General features: G+C 33.6%; 1 protein-coding gene across 1 annotated transcript in view; it reads right to left on the bottom strand.

The window, feature by feature from the left end:
* The window catches only part of DMD (dystrophin), a 1,602,346-nt gene that overhangs the window by 806,386 nt on the left and 775,454 nt on the right, over window positions 1-20,506 (bottom strand). Inside the window, exon 40 of the mRNA XM_069463910.1 lies at window positions 19,811-19,986. Coding sequence (XP_069320011.1) covers window positions 19,811-19,986 — 176 coding nt within the window. The remainder of the gene's footprint in view (window positions 1-19,810; window positions 19,987-20,506) is intronic.

The following is a 20,506-nucleotide window of genomic DNA, read 5'->3' as shown; positions in this document are numbered from 1 at the left end:
TTTATTTCAGAATATTACGGGGGTACACTTACTTGCACATATGGTTGTTTTGTGTTTTGCTTTTTATGATGGACTTTTTAATAATGGACTTAGACTGAAATATAGGTTTCCTGGTTCTTAGATCGATAGACATCACTGTAAAATCCAACAGATGTAAGGTGATATCTCACTGTGGCTTTGATTTACATTTCCCTGATGATTAGTGATGCTGACCACTTTTTCATATACCTGCTTGTCATTTGTATGACTTCTTTGTAGATGTGTCTATTCAAGTCCTTTTAAAATCAGGTTATTTGCTTTTATTTCATTGAATTATACAATTAGTTTGTTTACATACACTATCAATAAACTATCCAAAAAGGAAATTAAAAATTAGTTTATAATAGTATGGAAAATAATTATATTTAGGAATAAATTAAGTAGGTAAAAGACTTTTACATGGAAAATTACAAAACATTGGTTAAAGAATTTAAAGAAAACACAAATAAATGGAAAGACATCCTGTGTTCATGAGTTGGAAGACTTAATATTGTTTAAATGTTTATACTACCCAAAGCAATCTATAGATTCAATGCTTTATCCATCAATATTTCAATGAACTTTTTTACAGAACTAGAAAAAGAAACTCCTAAAATTCATAACAGAATCACAAAGATCCCCAAAAGTCAAAGTAATCTTGAGGAAGAAGAACAAAGCTAGAGGCATAACATCTCCTTATTTCAAAATATATTCCACAAAGCTACAGTAATTAAAACACTATGGTACTGTCATAAAGACAAATATACAGACCAATGGAACAGAATAGAGAATCCAGAAATAAACCCATGCATATATGGTCAACTGATCTTCAACAAGGGTGCCAAACTTATACAGTGGAAAAAATTGTCTCTTCAACAAATAGTATTGGGAAAACTGGATATCCACATACAAAAGAATGAAATTAGACCATTATGACAATGGATTGACCCTTTTTTATACTTAGAAATGTCCTTCTTTGTCTCTAGTAACACATTTTATCTTAAAGTCTATTTTGTCTGATATTAGTATTGTCACTCCATTTTTCTTAAGGATACTGTTTGCATGGTATACCTTTTCTCACATTTTTACTTTCAAATTATGTTTATACTCTAATGCATTTCTCTTTTAAACAGATAAGTTGGATTTTTAAAATCATCCAGTCTGAAATCTCTACGTTTTAATTGGAGTGTTTAGTACACTCACATTTAATATAACTATTGATATACAGGTAGGATATCCTTTATGCAAAATTCTTGGGACCGGAAGTGTTTTGGATTTAGGATATTTTTAGATTTTGTAATATTTGCATATACATAATAAGCTATCTTGAGGATGGGAACCATGTCTAAACATGAAATTCATTTATCTTTTATATCCCTTATACATATAGCTTGAAGGTAATTTTATACAATAGTTTAAATAACTTTGTGCATGAAACAAAGTTCTTACTGTGTTTTTTTTTTTTTTTTGACTGTGACCTGCCACATGAGGTCAGGTGTGGGATTTTCCACTCGTGACCTCATGAGTACTCAGAAAATTTCAGGTTTTGGGGCAATTTGAATTTTTGATTTTCAGAATAGGAATGTTCAACCTGTAGCTGGATTTTCATAAGCCATTTTGTATTTTTTTCTATATGTTTCATCTTTTTTGTTCCTCTGTTTCTCCTTTGCTGCTTTCTCTTATTAAATAGATATCTTTAGCATACAATTTTAATATCTGTCTTTTTAACTATTTTCTTAGTGCTTGCTCTGAAGATTACATATGCAACTAATTTATCATAATCTACTTAAGATCAAAACTAATATAATTCTGGTAAAACAGACAAATTTTGCTCTGATAAGCTCCATTTTTTTTCTCCTCCTTTTTCTCCTCCTCCTCCTATTATTGTCATATCTATATATATTACAAACAAAAATACAATGCTATAATTTTTATGCAATCTTATGTCTTTTAAAGAAGTTAAGAGAAGAAAAAATACATATTTATATTAGTAAAGTCTTTTATATTATTTGCCAGTTCTGTTACCCTTCATTTCTTGATGTGGATTTGAGTTACTGAATATCATTTCCTTTCAGCCTGAAGGTCTTCCTTTAGTTTTCCTTGTAAGTCAGGTCAGCCAGCAAGAAATATTCTCATTCTTCCCTTGGTAATATCTATATTTTTACCTTCATTTTTGAAGGATAGTTCGGTTTTATCTAGAATTCATGGTTGGCAGTTTTGTTTTCTTTCAGCACTTTTTTTTTTGAGACAGAGTCTTGCTCTGCTGTCTGGGCTAAAGTGCCCTGGCATCATCATAACTCACTGCAACCTCAAACTCCTGGTCTTAAGTAATCCTCCTGCCTCAGCCTCCAGAATAGCTGGGACTACAGGCATGTACCATGAATGATGCCTGGCTAATTTTTCTTTTTTCTTTTTGTGGAGACAGGGTCTTGCTCTTACTCAAACTGCTCTCAAACTCCTGAGATCAAGCAATCCTCCCGTGTTGGCCTCCCAGATTGCTAGGATTACAGGTGTGAGCCACCACGCCCAGCCTCTTTCAGCACTTTGAATATGTCATTCTATTGCCTCTGGCCTCCATTGTTTATGATGAGAAATTAAATATCAATCATATTTTGTTCCTTTGTACATGATGATTAATTTTTCTCAGGCTCTTTTCAAGATTTTTACATTTGTCTTTCAATAGTTACAATTGGGACTATTTCAATAGTTTGACTTTTAGGGGTGTTGATTTCTTTGTGTCCATTTGGACTTTGTTGAGCTTCATCATGTTTGTGAAGTGTTTTACTACTATTTATTTAAATAATTTCTGTGCCCTCTTTTCTTTCTGCAACTCCCATAACACCAATGTTCATACACTCAATGTTTTTACACAGGGTCTCTAAATCTTGTTCTTGTTTTTTTTTTTTTTTTTTTCATTCTTCTTTTTCTCTGTTCTTCAGATTGGATCATTTCTATTTATTTATCTTCAAGTTTACTGATTCTTTTTTTCTCTTATCTCAAATCTTCTCTTAAGCCCCATTAGTGAGTTTTTCATTTCAGTTATTTTACTTTTCAATTGTACAATTTTCATTTGGTCCTTTAATTCTTTAAACAGTATTTTCTTTAGTTCTGTGAGGGCATTTATAATAGGAGCTCTGAAGTCTCTATCTGCTAACATCTGGGCCAACTGAGAGACAATTTCTTTTGCCTGCTCTTTTCCATGAGAATTAGTCACAGTTCCCTGTCTTTTGGAATGTAATATAAATTTTTCTTGAATATTTGACATTGTAAATAATATACTGAGGCAGCTTCAAATTCTGGTTTCCCTCCTTACCCACAGGATTTTTTATTGAAGTTTTAGTAACATGCCTGTATGATGTCTGTGGAATCTGTTTCCTTATAATGTGTGCCTGATGATATCCCTTCTCTGTTAAAAAATAGAAACAAACTTTATGCCTAGTTTCCTACATGTAAACAGAACTTGGTTGTCATTAGGTAATAGTTGGTCAGAAGTCAATGTTAAACACCTCAAGCCAGTAAGGCTTCCAACTTTTGCTAATGAATCTCTGTATCTGTGAGGGGGCATATTCAAAGTTCAGGTACTTTTTAAGTCTTCATAAAGGAGACACATGGAATGCTTAGCTAGGCCTTTTATGGCCACTTCATTTCTCAGATATGTCTATTAAATTAGATTGCTGGCCAGTCTGCCTGTCAATAACTTGCCCCAATTAAGACTACAACTTTAGACCAGTTTAGTTGCTAAACTACCTTTTCATTTGCCACCTAGGCATCTACTATTACTGACAATGCTTCCAGGAATGAAGTTTTCCATATTTTTCTTCAAATAAAGTCAGCCCCTGTGATGGTGAACCTGATGATTTTCATGACTTAGTGATCCAGATAAAACTACTGTACTGACCATGCTGGGGGTGGCGAGTGGGAGAAACTCCAAGCAAATACAACATAGAATCATACTGTTCTTATTCAAAATTCAGTACTTTTTTCACGTATAATCACTTTTCAATTTGGTGTATGGCTTTGGTTGATTTCCACAATCATAAAATGTCTTTTTCAGTTTGTCCCATTTTAATGCTGTTTTATGAGGAGTAGATTTGTCGAGCTACTCACTTTACCATCCCAGAAGTCAAGTCCCTAGAGACCAACTTCTAGGTACCAATGCATACAATAGGCACAGGACTAGTCAATTTATTCAAATTTTGTCTAATTCTTACAGCAATCCTGCTAAATATGTATTGATATTCTTATTTTTTAATAAGTAAAATGAGGCTCAAATAATTTAGGTAAGGTGACCATGAAATAAAAAGAGCAAAATAAAATTTAAACACAAAAGTATCATGTTATTTACTTCCAAAGGTAATAAACACAAGTGGGAAGATAGGTGATTATTACCCAGCACTTAGTTGCCAGGTTTATTTAATGGCCAACCTCAACTCCAATTACTCTTATTTTTCACTGTCTAGTATAAAGGTTAATTGTAAAAAAACCCAAGTAAATCAGTAGGAGAAGCAAGCAATTTTTGTCATGGATAGATTCTGATTATTAAAAAGCAATCATTATATTGGTTCATAAAGTTAGAGTTTGGTTCTCACATGTAATTCTAATAAAATTTAGGTTGCCACATTATCTGTATATTCTTCACAGAGTTACACTAACAGAAACCCAGTCCAGCAACAGAAGATCATTAAAAAAATTATAATCTTAATTTACATTTCTTGTTCAATAAGGGGAGACCATTGACAAAGTACAGAACATTCCAGAAATTCCATTTCTTTTCTTCCTTACTTCTTTCATACTCATCAACTGCTTCACAATCTTTCAACCTCTGAAACGCTCCATAAACCGTATCCACATTTACAGATTCTCTCATCCTTTTTATTGTGTAAATCAACCTTGCCTTTCTAGCTCATTTCCTTTTACTTAGTTTTCATTCTTTTTTCCTTACTCATTCCCCAAATTCAACACCATTAAAAATTCATACATTCATCACATACAGTATTTTCCTCAGATATTGGAGGATGCACAAACCAGAGAAGACAGAGGCTTGAGGGTGTTTACCTGGCTGAGGGAGAGTTGTAAAGATAGTGAGGAATACTCGTTTATTTGTCTTGGTCTCATCATCCTTATTAGATGATTTGTTCACATAGCTACATATGGTCATATGTAACAGCAATGGAAAAGGCACATATTTGGGTCCAAATTACTGACTTTTAGTCCTGGGCTCTTTTATAACTTTGGTTAGCCTTGGCCAAATATCTTAATCTTCCTTGAGATACAGTTTCATAATTTGTAAAATGGACTTAAGAATACTACCATGCTTTGCTTACCATCTCATAGATTCAGGTAAGATGATGGATGTTAAAGGTCTTTATAACTGAATTATTATAAATATTATGTGGAGAAACATTTGTAAAACTCTTCTCAAAGTCTCTATCATAAACACATACAACTTAGTATGATTAATATCATATCCTATAACTTCCAAGTTTCTAGCTGGGGCAAATGAATAGATATTGATAACACTGATAGTAGATTTTGTGGAGGAATAGAACACATTGAGTTTTGGACATGTTGATTTTGAGATGGCTTTCAGACATAGAAGAGAAAACGCTCCATTTGAAGCTGATATATGCAGGTCTAATATGAAACTATTATATATTGGGCCAAACATTAGATTTAGTACCCAGAATGAGATAGATGATTTTGGCAGAGACTGCTTAGCTGCCTATCTTATAATCCATTCCACTGCAGCTTGAATATTCATTGCAGTTTAGCATGGTCATGAGAATAAATTCTGGCCAATGAAATGTAAGCAAAAATGTTGCATAGACTAGAAGTCCCTTTTAAAAAGTAGAGGTATCTCCTTTTTTGTCCACTTCAAATCTGCAGCCTGAAAAGCAGTTGTGATGGCTAAAGATCTGGGACCACGAATGTAAGGGCCATACCAAAGGATGGCAGATTTCTAAGATAGAAGGAATCTGGGTCTTTGACATAACAGAGCAATGATACCAGCCTTGGACTACCTCCAGGCAGACTCCTTTTACATGAAGATGAATATGTTTTTACCTTGTTTTAGTCACTATAATTTTTTATTAATCTCTATGGATTTGATTCTGTTTGATACAGTGAGGTCTATAGTTGTTTTTATGGATAACAACCAGAGAAATTGCATACAATGAGAAGATGGAAGAGTTGAGAATAGGTCCTTGAGAAACATCAGGACATATGGGGCAGGTGAAAGAAACAGTGCCATCAAAAGAGAAATGAATTATGCATAGAGATAAGAATAAAATCAGATAAGAATGGTGACATGGAAGACAAGATAGGACAAAGTGTCAACACAGAAAGTGGTTAATGTCACATGGCCTGCATACAGTAGGGCTAAGATGTGTCCAATGGACTGAAATACAAGAGATCATTGGTGAACCTGGCAATAATGGTTTTAGAGCAGTGGGGACCAAAAGAAAAATAAAAGAAAAAAAGAGAGAGATGTGATCATAGAGAACATGTGTATTTAAATAATAGTGACTATGAAGAGGATTCAAATGGGAATAATAACTAAGAAGGGGAAGTAAGAGAGATTTGTTCACTTTAGTTGTCCAGAATCTTAACAATGTGATTATGCAGAAGGACATCCCAAGGTCAGTATGGAACCTGATGGGAGAAGTTTAGTTTTTGAATCTGGAATGAGTGATAGAGAATTATAAGGCACTATCTAGAATTCTTTGCAGTAGCAGTGGCATTCTTCATACAATGTCTACAGTGGTAGAGTGGGCCATGGAAGCATCCAAACCCAGGGTATGATTTAGATTATAGTTTGTGAAACTGAGCATCTACTTTGGGTTCTGCCCATTTTTGAGCTGGTTTTCTGTCCCTCAGTTTAGGGATGGGAGCAGATCTGTATTCTCCCCATAAAGTGCATGTCTGCTTATATCACCAAACCTAGATTCTGTTATTTACAGCTAAAAACCCTGAAAAGTAAAGTAGAACACATTTTGAAGGGCATATTTAAAATATATTTATGTTTCAATCTGGGAGCATAAAACAATCACCTGTTCAGGAATAGGAAAGCTGTAGAATAAGGGTAAAGATATGTTTGTGCTTGTGTACATTCAGGAGAGAGAATAATTAATTGGAGCAAGGTTCCTGTGAAATAAGAGATAAGGCTTTCTGCTGAAAATAAGAAGATAGTTATATATTCACCATCATAATAGTAACTGAAAATTTATTAGATTAGCAGCTCACACATGTATGGTACTTTCCATTATAGAAAGGGTTTTTAAAAATGCATTTGTCATAGAAGAGAAAAAGGAGAAAATAAAAATACTTTAATTCAAATTAACCTATGTAGAAAAATCATGTTATGATAACTTTAGATTTGTATTAATGACCAAACTATGACAATAAAAAATTTGCAAAACAGACGATAATTGTTAAAAGGAACATAATAGACGTAGTATACATATCTAAAGCATATTTTAATTATATTAAACCAAGGGAAGGAATCAATAAAGTGATCAACACATTTTTATCTCAGGACTTTGGGTGCTTTTTTTTATGAACAAAGATAGGTCTACTGACCTATGGATATTGTATTCCCTTTTAGGCATGTGATGGTTTGTGAAACAAAAAATACACCCTGGAAATGTGTGCTTCTAATATGAAATGTCTTAGGACAGACTTTGCAGATAGATAAATCAAGTTTCCTCAGCAACAAGGAAAATAAATGTAAAATGCTATTTAGTCTGTTGAAGAAAATGGTACAGTGTTAGTGCAGCTGCTGTTGGGTCAAATGGACAGATAGACTTTAGACAGCAATGTCCTTAAAGGGACAGTACATTTATAGGATCTCAACTCAGGAGTCCTACTGGGGTATATTTTCCTTTGTGTTTATCTTCCATATTACAGGTTCTCTAGCTACCCCTGTACTGAGGATTTGCATTATATTCAAACGAATACTGTGTTCGAACTTTAAACATGCATGTAGAGACATCCTCTTTTTCCTTAGGGTGCCCCACACAAAAAGGGCTCATTTCTGATCTTCAATCTGTAAGATGGAATCTTTGAACTTATTTTCCTACATGTTATGATATTTTGTTTGCCAAGACTTCTGATTTGTGATAGTTCAGGGTGGTACTCTGTGGACCCATGGAGATCACGTGTATTACCTTGATTCATTATTCCCCACTTGTGCTTATCTGCCACAGTGTCTTCCTGACACCTGAACCCCTTATCCACAGCAGTGTTTAATGGTTAATATGGACTCTGGGAACTCTGTTCTGTTTACTGGTTAGCAACTAAATGACTTGAGAAAGGGATCTCATTGAAAAGCAGTGAGTTGACTGGGGATTGCTACCGTCTCTACATTGAAAAAAAAATGACTCAGTGTCTTCAGCCCTTGTCTTCCTCTTGATGGTCAGATTTACACATCCAAATGCATGTTTTCTGACCACCTTGTTTTAAAAGGCCCACAGGCTCTTTAAACCTATTCTATCCTAAATTGAATGCCATATGTTTGATTTGCTTTTCTCTTTCCATGTGGTTACTCTCCTTTGTATTTCATTTCCTAACAGGATCCCATTCAGTTAGTTCCCCAAGCCAAAATATGGGAAAGGGGAAAATAAATGTAAAATGCTATTTAGCCTGTCATCTAGAATCCTCCCTTCATTCCCCTCACCATACCATCTAATCAATGACCAAGTTATTCCACTTTTATCTACCAAGTATTTCTTGACTCTATCACATCTTTACAAGTTCTATTCTGCTCACTCATTGTCCCTCATCTTAAATACTATAAAATTACTGAACTTGAGTCATCCTGCTGCCAGTTTTACTCTCTTCATTTTACCCTATAAGGATTCAAATCTAAACAATCCTCGTATCCTACCCCAGAAAGAAAAGTTCTTTGAGATTTAAAATCTTCCATGACCTAGTCTACCTTGACTGCTCCATTTGTCACCACATCATATTTCATCCTTTAGACATATAAAAAGAAATCCCCTTGTCAAACTTGATTACGATGAGTGGATAGGTGTTTTTTGGAAAAAAAATATTTTTAAATTAGAGGGATCATATAAAGTTGTTCAAATATTTTAATTTTTCTTAGAACATATAAATGGTCATTCATTCTACCTCTCATTTGGTATGGGGTCCAAGACTTTTCTTGGAGTAATAAACCACTGACTGAAGTTCAAAATATTTTCATGGCATAAAACACTTCTACATTTAATATCTGTGACTCTTAGCTTGGTTCCTTTAAAGTGAAGTTAGATTTAGAGACACTGGAAAGAATCTGAATGCAAAGTACTTTCATATTTTTGTGGTTTCTACCCCTAACCCCCCAATTCCCCAATCTTAAACGGTTCCTTCACCTACATCTAATTTAATAGCAATTTTTTTTTGCTAATCATCTTTATCAAGTCATCAAAGCATTTAACTTAGTTTTCATATAAACCACAATTCTCTTTCTCTTTCCATTCCGATTTCATTAGTGTATATGTTAATTAGTTTAATTAAATTAGAAAATTAAAAAACCAAGAATAACTTGCATAAACAGGTTAGGAATCACACACTGTTGACTCTTGGCAACTATAATCTCCAATTTTGAGAGCCAAGGTACATGGTATCAAAAGATACTTGAAAACCTTTCAAAAAAATCTATAAATTACTAACATCCATCATTAAATTTGGAATAGGAATCGGATGGTTGTTTATACAGAGAATGAAGAGCTTAGGATAATTTGATGAGAAAATTAAATTGTGGTTGTTTAAGAGAGCCCTTCTATACTTAACTGTGTATAATCCTTCAATGCAGCCCACTTTTTCTCATTTCAGTGATTTTCTCCTGCCACTTTTTCTCTCTGGCATGTCCATTTATTCTTCATTTGACTCATCTCATCCTTTAAGGCCCATCCCAGAGATTACGCTCCCTAACAAACTCTCCCTAACTCCTACTTCTTCAGCCACATAAAAGTTCATGGAATGTCATGAATAAAGTGCACTCACTTGTGTCTCTATAGAGAGTGATATCGTCATTACCAGGCAAAACAACAACATATTGGGCTCCAGCTAATCAGTTTCACTAGACCTTACCAATTTGAAAAAAATAAAATATGACATAAAAGGATTAACTATGAAGTTAATTTTTCATAGTGTTTTGATGAAGAATTATGAATGTCCTTGAAAGCTATCAAGAGTCAACAGAGAACAGATGGGAAGGGACCAGCTTTCCATAGACACCTGTGGACAATAATATCTGTGTGATCCTCTCTGATCAATCTAAAAATAGCTCTTTGGCTATATGGATTGCATCTAACATCTTGTGGCTATAGGTTAGATGCTGATAAAATATCCAGTTTCACAGTTAATTCCTAATTCACCTAAAATGTATTACTTGGGATACAGTGACACTGAGGTAAACAAACGTATAAAATGTTTGAATCAAAGAGCTTCTTTATGCTCTAAGTAGTTATGGAAATTGAAGTTACTTGTCTCTTAAGTGTATTAAATTCTGAAGAACATTTAAAATATTAATTATTAGCCAAACTTAATTTTTTTTAAGATTAGGAAGTATCAAGTTCAATTTCCAGAATGAAAAACGTATCCATGGAAATGTAATAACATTATAAAAACAAAAACAACAAAAAAAATGGTTTTGGATCTTTAGATCTATTTTTAACCTATGTAATAATGGCAAGTGTAAAGACTTAAATTGAATACTAAGTTTAATTTGAATGTGAATAAACATTTTCACCATTTAAATTTTTTTAATTTTTTTTCAGCATATTATGGGGGTACAAATGTTTAGGCTACATATATTGCCTTTGCCCCACCCGAGTCAGAGCTTCAAGCGTGTCCATCCCCCAGATGGTATGCACAGCACCCATTAGGTATGAGTATATCGATTCCCTCCTCCCCACTCTCATCTGTCTGATACCCAGTCAATGTTACTACTATATGTGCACTTAAGTGTTGATCAGTTAATACCAATTTGATGGTGAGTACATGTGGTGCTTGTATTTCCGTTCTTGGAATACTTCACTTAGTAGAATGGGTTCCAGCTCTATCCAGGATAATACAAGAGGTGCTAGATCACCATTGTTTTGTGTGGCTGTGTAGAACTCCATGGTATACATATACCACATTTTATCAATCCACTCATGTATTGATGGGCACTTGGGTTGTTTCCACATCTTTGCAAATGTGAATTGTGCTGCCATAAACATTCAGGTGCAGATGTCTTTATTATAAAATGTCTTTTGTTCTTTTGGGTAGATGCCCAGTAATGTGATTGCTGGATCAAATGGTAGTTCTACTTGTATCTCTTTGAAGTATCTCCATATTACTTTCCACAAAGGTTGTACTAGTTTGCAGTCCTGCCAGCAGTGTATGAGTGTTCCTATCTCTCCACATCCACGCCATTTATTGCTTTGGGACTTTTTGATAAAGGCCATTCTCACTGGAGATAAATGATATCTCATTGTGGTTTTGATTTGCATTTCCCTGATGATTAGAGATGTTGAGCATTTTTTCGTATGTTTGTTGGCCATTAGTCTCTCTTCTTTTGAAAAGTTTCTGTGCATGTCTTTTGCCCACTTTTTGATAAGGTTGTTTGATTTTTTTTCTTGCTGATTTTCCTGAGTTCTATGTAGATTCTAGTTATCAGCCCTTTATCGGATGTATAATATGCGAATATTTCCTCCCATTCTGTAGGTTGTCTGTTTGCTCTCATGATACTTTCCTTGGCTGTGCAGAAGCTTTTTTAATTTGATCAGGTCCCATTTATTTATTTTTATTGTGGCTGTGATTGCCTTTGGGGTCTTCTTCATAAATTCTTTGCCTAGGCCAATGTCCATAAGAGTTTTTCCAACATTTTATTCTAGAATTCTTATAGTTTCATGTCTTAGGTTTACTCATCATTTAAATTAAGAAAATACTTACTGGCCATCTACAATGTACCTGGCTTTCTGGTAAGTACTGCGGGTTGTAGAGATAAGAATAAGATATTACCTTGCCCTCACAAAGCTTTTAATCTTGATGGGGAAAAACATATGTAAATAGATATGATATGTAAACTATTATATGATTTTTATAAAAGAAAGCAAGAAAAACTCAAGAGAACAAACTGCTTCTATTTCAAAAGAGCAGATCACCTTCACTAAGGAAATAGCACTCAATTTGAGTCTTGAGGAATGGATAGAATTTTGAGAAAAAAGAAAATAAGGAGACAGGTAATTCACCCAAAGTAAATGTTTTTTGCAAAATCTGAAGAACAGAAAACTTCAGGTCATATAATGTTTCAGACATAAACTGAAATAGTGAAAATGATGGACAATGTGTTTGGAAAGATAGGTCAGAACTGATTTCATGTCCAATTCTCTTGTTACTAAGTATGGCCAGCTAAGGTAAGTGAAAGGTTGGTGGGCAGAAACTGGAAGTAAATACTAGAGAATATTAAAGAACAAAACTAGGATAAATAATGCAAAATCTAATCTAGAGTAAGAACTGTATTGTCAAACTGTGTGGGTCTGAATCCTGGTTCAAATACATGCTAGCTGTGTGATCCTGGGCAAAGAGCTTCATCAGTCTGTGCCTCCATTGCCTGTCTATAAAATTGAAAGTGGAATAGCCACTACTTCATAGAGTTATTATGAGGATTGAGCTATGTGAGACACTTGGAACAGTGCCTGGAAATATTATATGTTATCAGCACCACCACCACCACAACCATCATCATCATTATACAAGGGTCTGTATGAGGTATTATAAAATCAAATGTTTATGGGAAAGCAATTAATATAAATGAGCAAAGTGGGACAGGTGTTGCAGATTGAAGACAAAGCTTGCTTACCCAAGGAAGTGCTTCTCAAACTTTAATGTGCACACGAATCACCTGTAAATCTTGTTAAAATGCTGACTGTGATTTATTAGATTTTGCATTTCTTAGCAACTCCCAGGTGATGTCTGTGCTCTGGACCAGAGACCACACTTTGAGGAGCAAGAGTGTGAAACATCTGTTACTCAGTTGCAGCTGATGGTACCAAGAGAGAATGTGGGAATGAGTGCCCAGTAGACAGATCTACATTTTCAAAGGAACACAGAAACCCATATTTTTTTACAAAGAAGAAATCTCTTAAGTTAAATTTTGGCAATTATTTCAAAGCAGTGCCTATGCAATAACACTGCATGCCTTCAGGATTCATCCTGTAGGCACTCTGTTTACAAACTCTGAGCTGGATGAAGAGAGAGTCAAGGTCAAACTGGTGATGAGAAAGGAATAAGTTCTAATACAGAGCAAGTGCACTGCAATTAGGACTGGAGAGATCCTGGGGGCAGACTATGAATGTATTGAGCCAGCTTTTAGCACAGGTTTACATGGATATGCTTGGTATATTTAAAAGATGGCATACACCATGAAGAGATATGTGCATAATATTAAAATTTCTAGCTTTTAATTTATAGGAAGTAAGGTACTGTAAAGCTGTTTGGTTGAAGCTAAAAACTGAAAGCTATTTGGTTAGGGGAGTCTGAATTAGTGAGAAAACGAAGTAAAAGAAGACTTAAGAGAAAACAGTTGTCTTACAAGAAGTACCTAGAGTAATATGAATTGCAAATGGAGATTTCAAGAAGAAGTCCTACTAGCTGTACTTTAATGAATTAGATAAGGCTCATTTCTAATTAACAGCATCATTTGCATGCAAACAATGAGCTAAGGTCTTTAAACAACAATTTCTTCCCTTAAGTACATTTAGGAATGCCTCCCATTGTCTTATTTACATTGTTCATTTGCTTGGCAAACCAGCATAGATTTTTATATATATATATATATATATATATATATATATGTTAACTTTGGCTCAAAAATTCAGAAGTAGAGAGGTTTAAATAAATAACTTACTGATTGTATATTAATTCTTATACAATAAGGACTTTTTAACATGTCCAGACTTAGTCTGAACTTCAATGTATTCTGAAACAGATTTATCAAACATCCTTGCAAAAGCAACATGAAAATATTATTTCCCCTGGGACTGCTTGCCAGAGAGGTGCCAATATTCCTTTAAGGAGCTACTGCCCAGATCTTGGTTTCTATATACCATTTCCCTCTAAAAGAAACCAGAGGTACTTGAAAAAATGGTTATCTAAACCTGGGGTAGGGAAAGTCCAAGGTGAGTCTGGGACAATTGAGCAGGAAGCTTAAAGGAGCTCCCACTGGCTAAGAATAATAAGTCTAATTTATAATAACCTATTGAATAAATAAGAATCTATGAGTCCATATTGTTATTAATAAGGAGAAAAAGAAGTTTTTTGTAACAGAAAAAAGTCAGCTACTAAATGTAGGATCATGCCAGGATTAGGAAAATATCCATTTTGCATGCCCCAATATAATAACTGAGTAAGGAAAGGATCATCAATGGATACTAAAGCTATTAGATCATTTATTAATTTTAAAGAAAACACTGTGACATTACAATGCAAGATCTGACAGTTACCACTTTAACCAAATGATTAAACTTAACAGCATTTAGAGTGGGACTATCTTATATTACATATCCCCTTATGTGATATAATACAAAGTAAACAGCATCCTACGAAATATTCTAGCCAAAAATGTTTAACTTGCATATTTTCAAGTTTTACTTAGACCTAACTTCTATTTACAACAAATTCAGAGAATAGAAAGCAAGTTAAGCAATATTGCGAGGGGGAAGAAATCAGACAATTTCAGAAAGGTTAGACATTTTTTGAGGCTATCATCCTGGACTTCTTCAAGTGTCCATATTAGTAAAAAGAAAAAGAGGTGGGAGGGCTGTTTTAGACTAAAAAAGGCTAAAGAAACATAATAACTAAATGCAATGCATGAACCATAGTGGGATATTGGTACCCCCCCAAATCTTCAAAAATGGAAAAGACATTTTTGAACTACTGGGGAAATTTGCATATTGAAAAGATATTAAATAATAATATGGTATTATGTTTTGGGGGCATGATAAATAAGCATGGTTATATATGGTATATCCATATTCCAAGCTGGTGCATACTGAATTATTTAGGGATAAAGTATAATGGTGTTTATAATTTATTTGCAAATGTTAAAACAACAAAATAAGCTTGTATGTGTGTTTGTGTGTGTGTGTGTGTGTGTGTGTGTGTGATAGCCTATATTAGAGGGAGACAGAGAAGGGGCAAAGAAGGAGAGAGCAAAAGTATATATGGCGAAATGTTAACCATTGTTGATTCTAGGAATTTGGGAGGATGAGAAGAGTGTATATGGGAATTCATCATGCTATTTTTGATTTTTCTATATGCTTGAATTTTTTTCACTAAAATTTGAGGAAAGAAAAATTTCAAGAAATATTTTTAATCAGGTAACATTTAAATTAAAATCACTATTCCTGAATAAATATCAGTACAATAATTGCCTTATTTGTGAAATGGTAGGCATAATATCACATTTGTTTAAAGAGGAAAAAATATAAACTCTTAAAATTATTTGTATTGCTAAAGGTTAGGATTCAAAGATTTCTCAGTTTAGGAATTCCACTTCCCCTCATCTTGCTTCCCGCTCCCATTCAATATGTTATCAGCTGACATTATTCTAAGTAAAATCCTCAGTCATTATATTGTCAGCAATTCATTGCTTAAAAGCCTGGCTCCCCACATTCCCTTGACTGGTACATTTTCTAGAATACTTCAGAAGAAAAGGAGTGTATGAAGATAATGCCTGCACGTTAAAAGGACTGAAATCATTGTAAATTAGGGTAATATTCTGGGCAAACAGACAACTGGCTAGAAATATTTAGTATCATTTTTTATGCCATGGTTCCCTTTGGTAATCTGGTGAAGCCTTGGGCTCCTAAAAAATGTTTTTAATACCATAATATAAAATATATGACTCCACAGAAAACCAATGTATTGAAATACAGTTATAACATTCATTGGAAATCCAGCAGGTGGGAGTGGGGAGGAGGGATGAGTAAACTCACACCTAACGGGTACAATGCACACTATCTGGGGGATGGGCACACTTATAACTTTGACTCAAATGGTACTAAAGCAATTTATGTAACCAAAATGTTTGTACCCATATAATATTCTGAAATAAATATCTATAAAAGAAAGAAATACAGTTATACAATTATTACAAAAACAAATTTGTGATACAGTAATGCACGTGCTCATTTATTAAATAAGATCTTGTGGCAGATCTAATAACTACTGAAGTTTTGAAGTAGTGATAAGCATGAATGCTATTTTAAGATATCTTCAGTAGCTTACGAGATATGAAAATATACGTGATTTCACAGGTACTTCTACATTTACTGTGGTTTTTTGCCTACATTCAAAATGGAAGGGGATGTTAAATTTCAATTAGAGGTTAGTAAAAAAAATGTAATTTTTTTCTCCATTCAAGATCATAGCACTTCTTGAGTTCTATCCACTGACCCGGGCTTAAGAATCTTTGTACAAAGGCTTGCTTTGTTTTAACCTATGACTTCCCTTTATAGTTGATAGGTTTTTATTTGCATCTCCTTTCTTTACAAAGATAATTTTGGTGGCTAAGCCATCATTAAGCTCATTACTATCATGCTTAAACCTATAGCTGTTACCCAGATAGTTCTTCTGCTATATAATTGAAGCAGCAGTGAATTTTCTGTCTCAAATTGCACAGCTAATTGACTATATTTTATACTTCATTTGTTTTCAACGTAGACTAACTTTAATGGATGTCCACTGCTATTTGAACTTTTGAGAATTTTCTTTTCATATTTCTGATATCTCACATTTTCAAAGAGAAAGGCTTAAAAGTATATGTTGTAAGGCTCCAAATAGTTTTCAGAGGCTTTTTTGCTTAAATTGCACACTTTCTTTCATATGTGCCCCTAGACTAAGGAATGCAAAATTTTTCTAACAGCTGTATTTAAAGCCCATTACAAACTAAAAATGCTGCTGTTAAGTTGAATAGGCATCTTGTTTTTCACCTGTGCAATAAATAACTTCTATTTCCTTCTTCAACAAATAACTTTTGCTTGGTTTGAACTTAAAGCATGTCATTGATTAACAATAGGTTCATGATTAAAGCCCTCCTACAATTGTTAGGTTAACATATTCTTTATGAAATGTTATTTTATTTATTTTTCCTTGATTTGCTACTCAATACTTGGCAGTAGCTATGAGTGTGTTGGTAGAACTGATACTTATACCTTATTACATTTTTACATTTAATACAATTTAAATGACATAAAAATCTTGAGGAAATATGCCACAAAACTGATTTCAGTGGAAATTTAAATATGCTACCATTTATTTTTAAAATGTAGCATGAAGTAGACAACTTTACACGCTGAGATAATGAAAAAAAAAACTTCAAGGACGCTGATCTTGACTTTTTAAAGCACAAAAGTGCAATATTTAATGTAGGTCAAAATGTTTAAATGGGAAAATTTTTTCTAACCAATTATAGCCAAATCCCTAGATGTAATTAGCCTACAGTTTGTATTATATTTCACAACAGAGTCAGCATATACCACTTTCTTATAAAGTTAGAAGTATCTAAATTTTAGGGCTTATTTGTTGAAACAGACATATTGCCCCATCTTTATTTATAAGTTATAGTTTGCATTTAGAAGCCAATAACAGATAAGATTTTGAAAATTCAGGTGAATGGGAGTTATCAAAGAGAATATTAATATGCTCTATTCAAATATGAAATAAGATATTTAAAAACAAGAAATACATCATACATAATATAGAAAAATAATTCTCTAATTTAATCTACTTTATGAATCCAAAATATATATTTTTATAGCATGCTATTCAACTTAACCTTCTCATTTCTTACAATCTTAATTTAGACTAGTTTCAGGCTAGTTCAGAAGAGACAGGAGCACTCATACACTGCTGGTGGGACTGCAAACTAGTGGAATCCCTGTGGAAAGCAATATGGAGATATTTTAAACAGATACAAGTAGACCTACCATTTGATCCAGTAATCCCATTATTGGGCATCTACCCAAAAGAACAAAAGACATTCTATAAAAAAGACATCTGCACCTGAATGTTTATAGCAGCACAATTCACAATTTCAAAGATGTGGAAACAACCCAAATGCCCATCAATACATGAGTGGATTAGTAAAATGTGGTATATGTATACCATGGAGTATTACTCAGCTATAAGAAATAATGGTGATATAGAATGTCTTATGTTCTACCGGATAGAGTTGGAACCCATTCTACTAAGTGAAGTATCCCAAGAATGGAAAAATAAGCACCACATGTACTCACCAGCAAATTGGTTTCCCTGATCATCACCTAAGTGTACATTTGGGAATAACACCAATTGGGTGTTGGGCAGATGTGGGGTGGGGAGGGTATGGGTGTATACCCATATAATGAGTGTGATACGCACTGTCTGGGGAATGGACACGCTTGAAGCTCTGACTCAGGGGGATTGGGGGGCATGGACAATATACATAACCTAAACTTTTGTACCCCCATAATATGCTGAAATAAAAAGAAAAAAAAAGAAATGACATTATATAGACTTAAACCTGTTCATATTTTAAACATACCAGTTATTTAAATAATGGAATATTTGCATGATTAATAGAAAGATTTCAATCTGGGAAAATAGTATATGACTTACTCAAGGAAGTAGTTTAACTACAGAGTTTAGTTCTTTATTTTATTTATATAAAATCAAGAATATTTTCTGAACCAAGATTTAATATACAAATATTTTTAGATGGCGGCACTATTATTCTTTAACTTTAGCAAGATTTTGTGTGTGTGTGTGTGTGTGTAGGTATAGGTCAACTGATATGTCCATTTTGTACAAGAATATGAATTATATCTACTTTCTGAATAATGCAACATGAGCAAAGGAAACAAGGGGAGGTCGGCAAAGACAATATACATAATTCCAAAATCTTCTTTCTAATACACCTTAACCAAAGATGTTCACCAATGAGTTGTTTCATCTTCCTAAATATGAAAATCCATCTATTATGTAGATGATATGTAGGAGGCAGGGGCTTGGCAATAGAACTGAGTTTTCATTGTTCATAACAATAGTCTCATTTGGTAAATAAAGGTCAAGTTTTTTCTTATGAAACAAGACACATTAGCATCAACAACTGGAAGCATAATACAAAATCCCATTTATAAAATATTTCCAAGTGCAGCAGCATACATTTGGCTTTCTGTGCTTTCAGTACATTCTAGGGAAAAGTTAAATGGTGGTTAAATTCAACAATAACCTGTTTCGGGTTTTGCTTTTCCCTTTAGATTTGGACATTTTCAGCCCAAGTCCCTCTTCAAGAATGTTCTAACAGATGTAGTGGAACTAGAGGTAAATATTACTACTGTGTTTTTTAGCATTATAGTCATATCATAGCTATTAAAAAATCTTAGCAAAGGGCTGTCTTTCCTACAGAATAGTCATGTATAATTGTTTTTTCTCATCTTCTGTAAAAATAGTTGAGATTCAGCTTATTGAAGTTGGAATATACTGATCATATTCACATTTAAGCAATTGTGTGATTTTTTAAAATAAACTTGAATGTTTAAAATACCAGAAAAATACTAATTAATAACAAGTATATATTTTAGTATATGAGAAAAAGAAAGAAAATAATTTCTTTATTGCTGTTGATTAATTGTTGTTGGGCTCCTTAATGTTTGTTCCTTTTACCCTGCTTACAATCTTCTTTCATAAAATCTTTTTTTTTTTTCAGGACAGCTTAAATAGCTCTACTAAAATTTTCGAATTTCTATTTTATTTGTCACCCTACCTCTTTTTTCTTTCTGCCAGCTGTTTGCAGACCTCCTGCCACCTCAGATTCAGGCTTCCCAATTTTTCTTGTAGAATATTGGCATCTGTTTTTGAGGACTGCTGAATTATTTCTTCCCCAGTTGCATTCAATGTTCTGACAACCATTTGCCTCTGCCTGATGCCATCCTGGAGTTCCTGTAAGATACCAAAAAAGGCAAAACAAAAATGAATCCCCATGTCCTTTTATTTGAGAAGAGATTAAACAATGTGCTACCACATACAGTTGTACTGGGAGAGAAAGAAATATAAAAGCTCCATGTGAAAATTTCTCTTTGAAACTGACATGCCCATAGCCAAAGAATGCAAGACAAAAAGAGAGACACCTTTTATGTGTCAGGCATAAAACACCCCCTCAGTTCAGCTCCAGTTTTTATTTTTGTAAGCTTCTCAGCTAGAGAATGTTATAATGTCCTACAAATCAATTAGTTGGAAACCTTCTCAAGAGCAAATTGGATTTCTTGTCCCCACAAGGATGTTCCATGTTTAATAGTCTATGAAGTGTTGTAAAATTTAAAAATGAACAAAGTATTTGGGTTTCTTAGCGATTGTCAATATGAAAGGTGAAAAAGAACATAGTTTAGTCAGTGTTTTTTTATTAAAAAATAACCTCTAGAGATATTTAAAGTAATTACTATATAAGAAGGAAATTTACTTC

The sequence above is a fragment of the Eulemur rufifrons genome, chromosome 30 (assembly GCF_041146395.1).
Source record: "Eulemur rufifrons isolate Redbay chromosome 30, OSU_ERuf_1, whole genome shotgun sequence".
Classification (NCBI taxonomy): Eukaryota; Metazoa; Chordata; class Mammalia; order Primates; family Lemuridae; genus Eulemur; species Eulemur rufifrons.
Note: the sequence above shows the minus strand (reverse complement) of the source record. Positions and strands in the feature narration are given on the sequence as shown.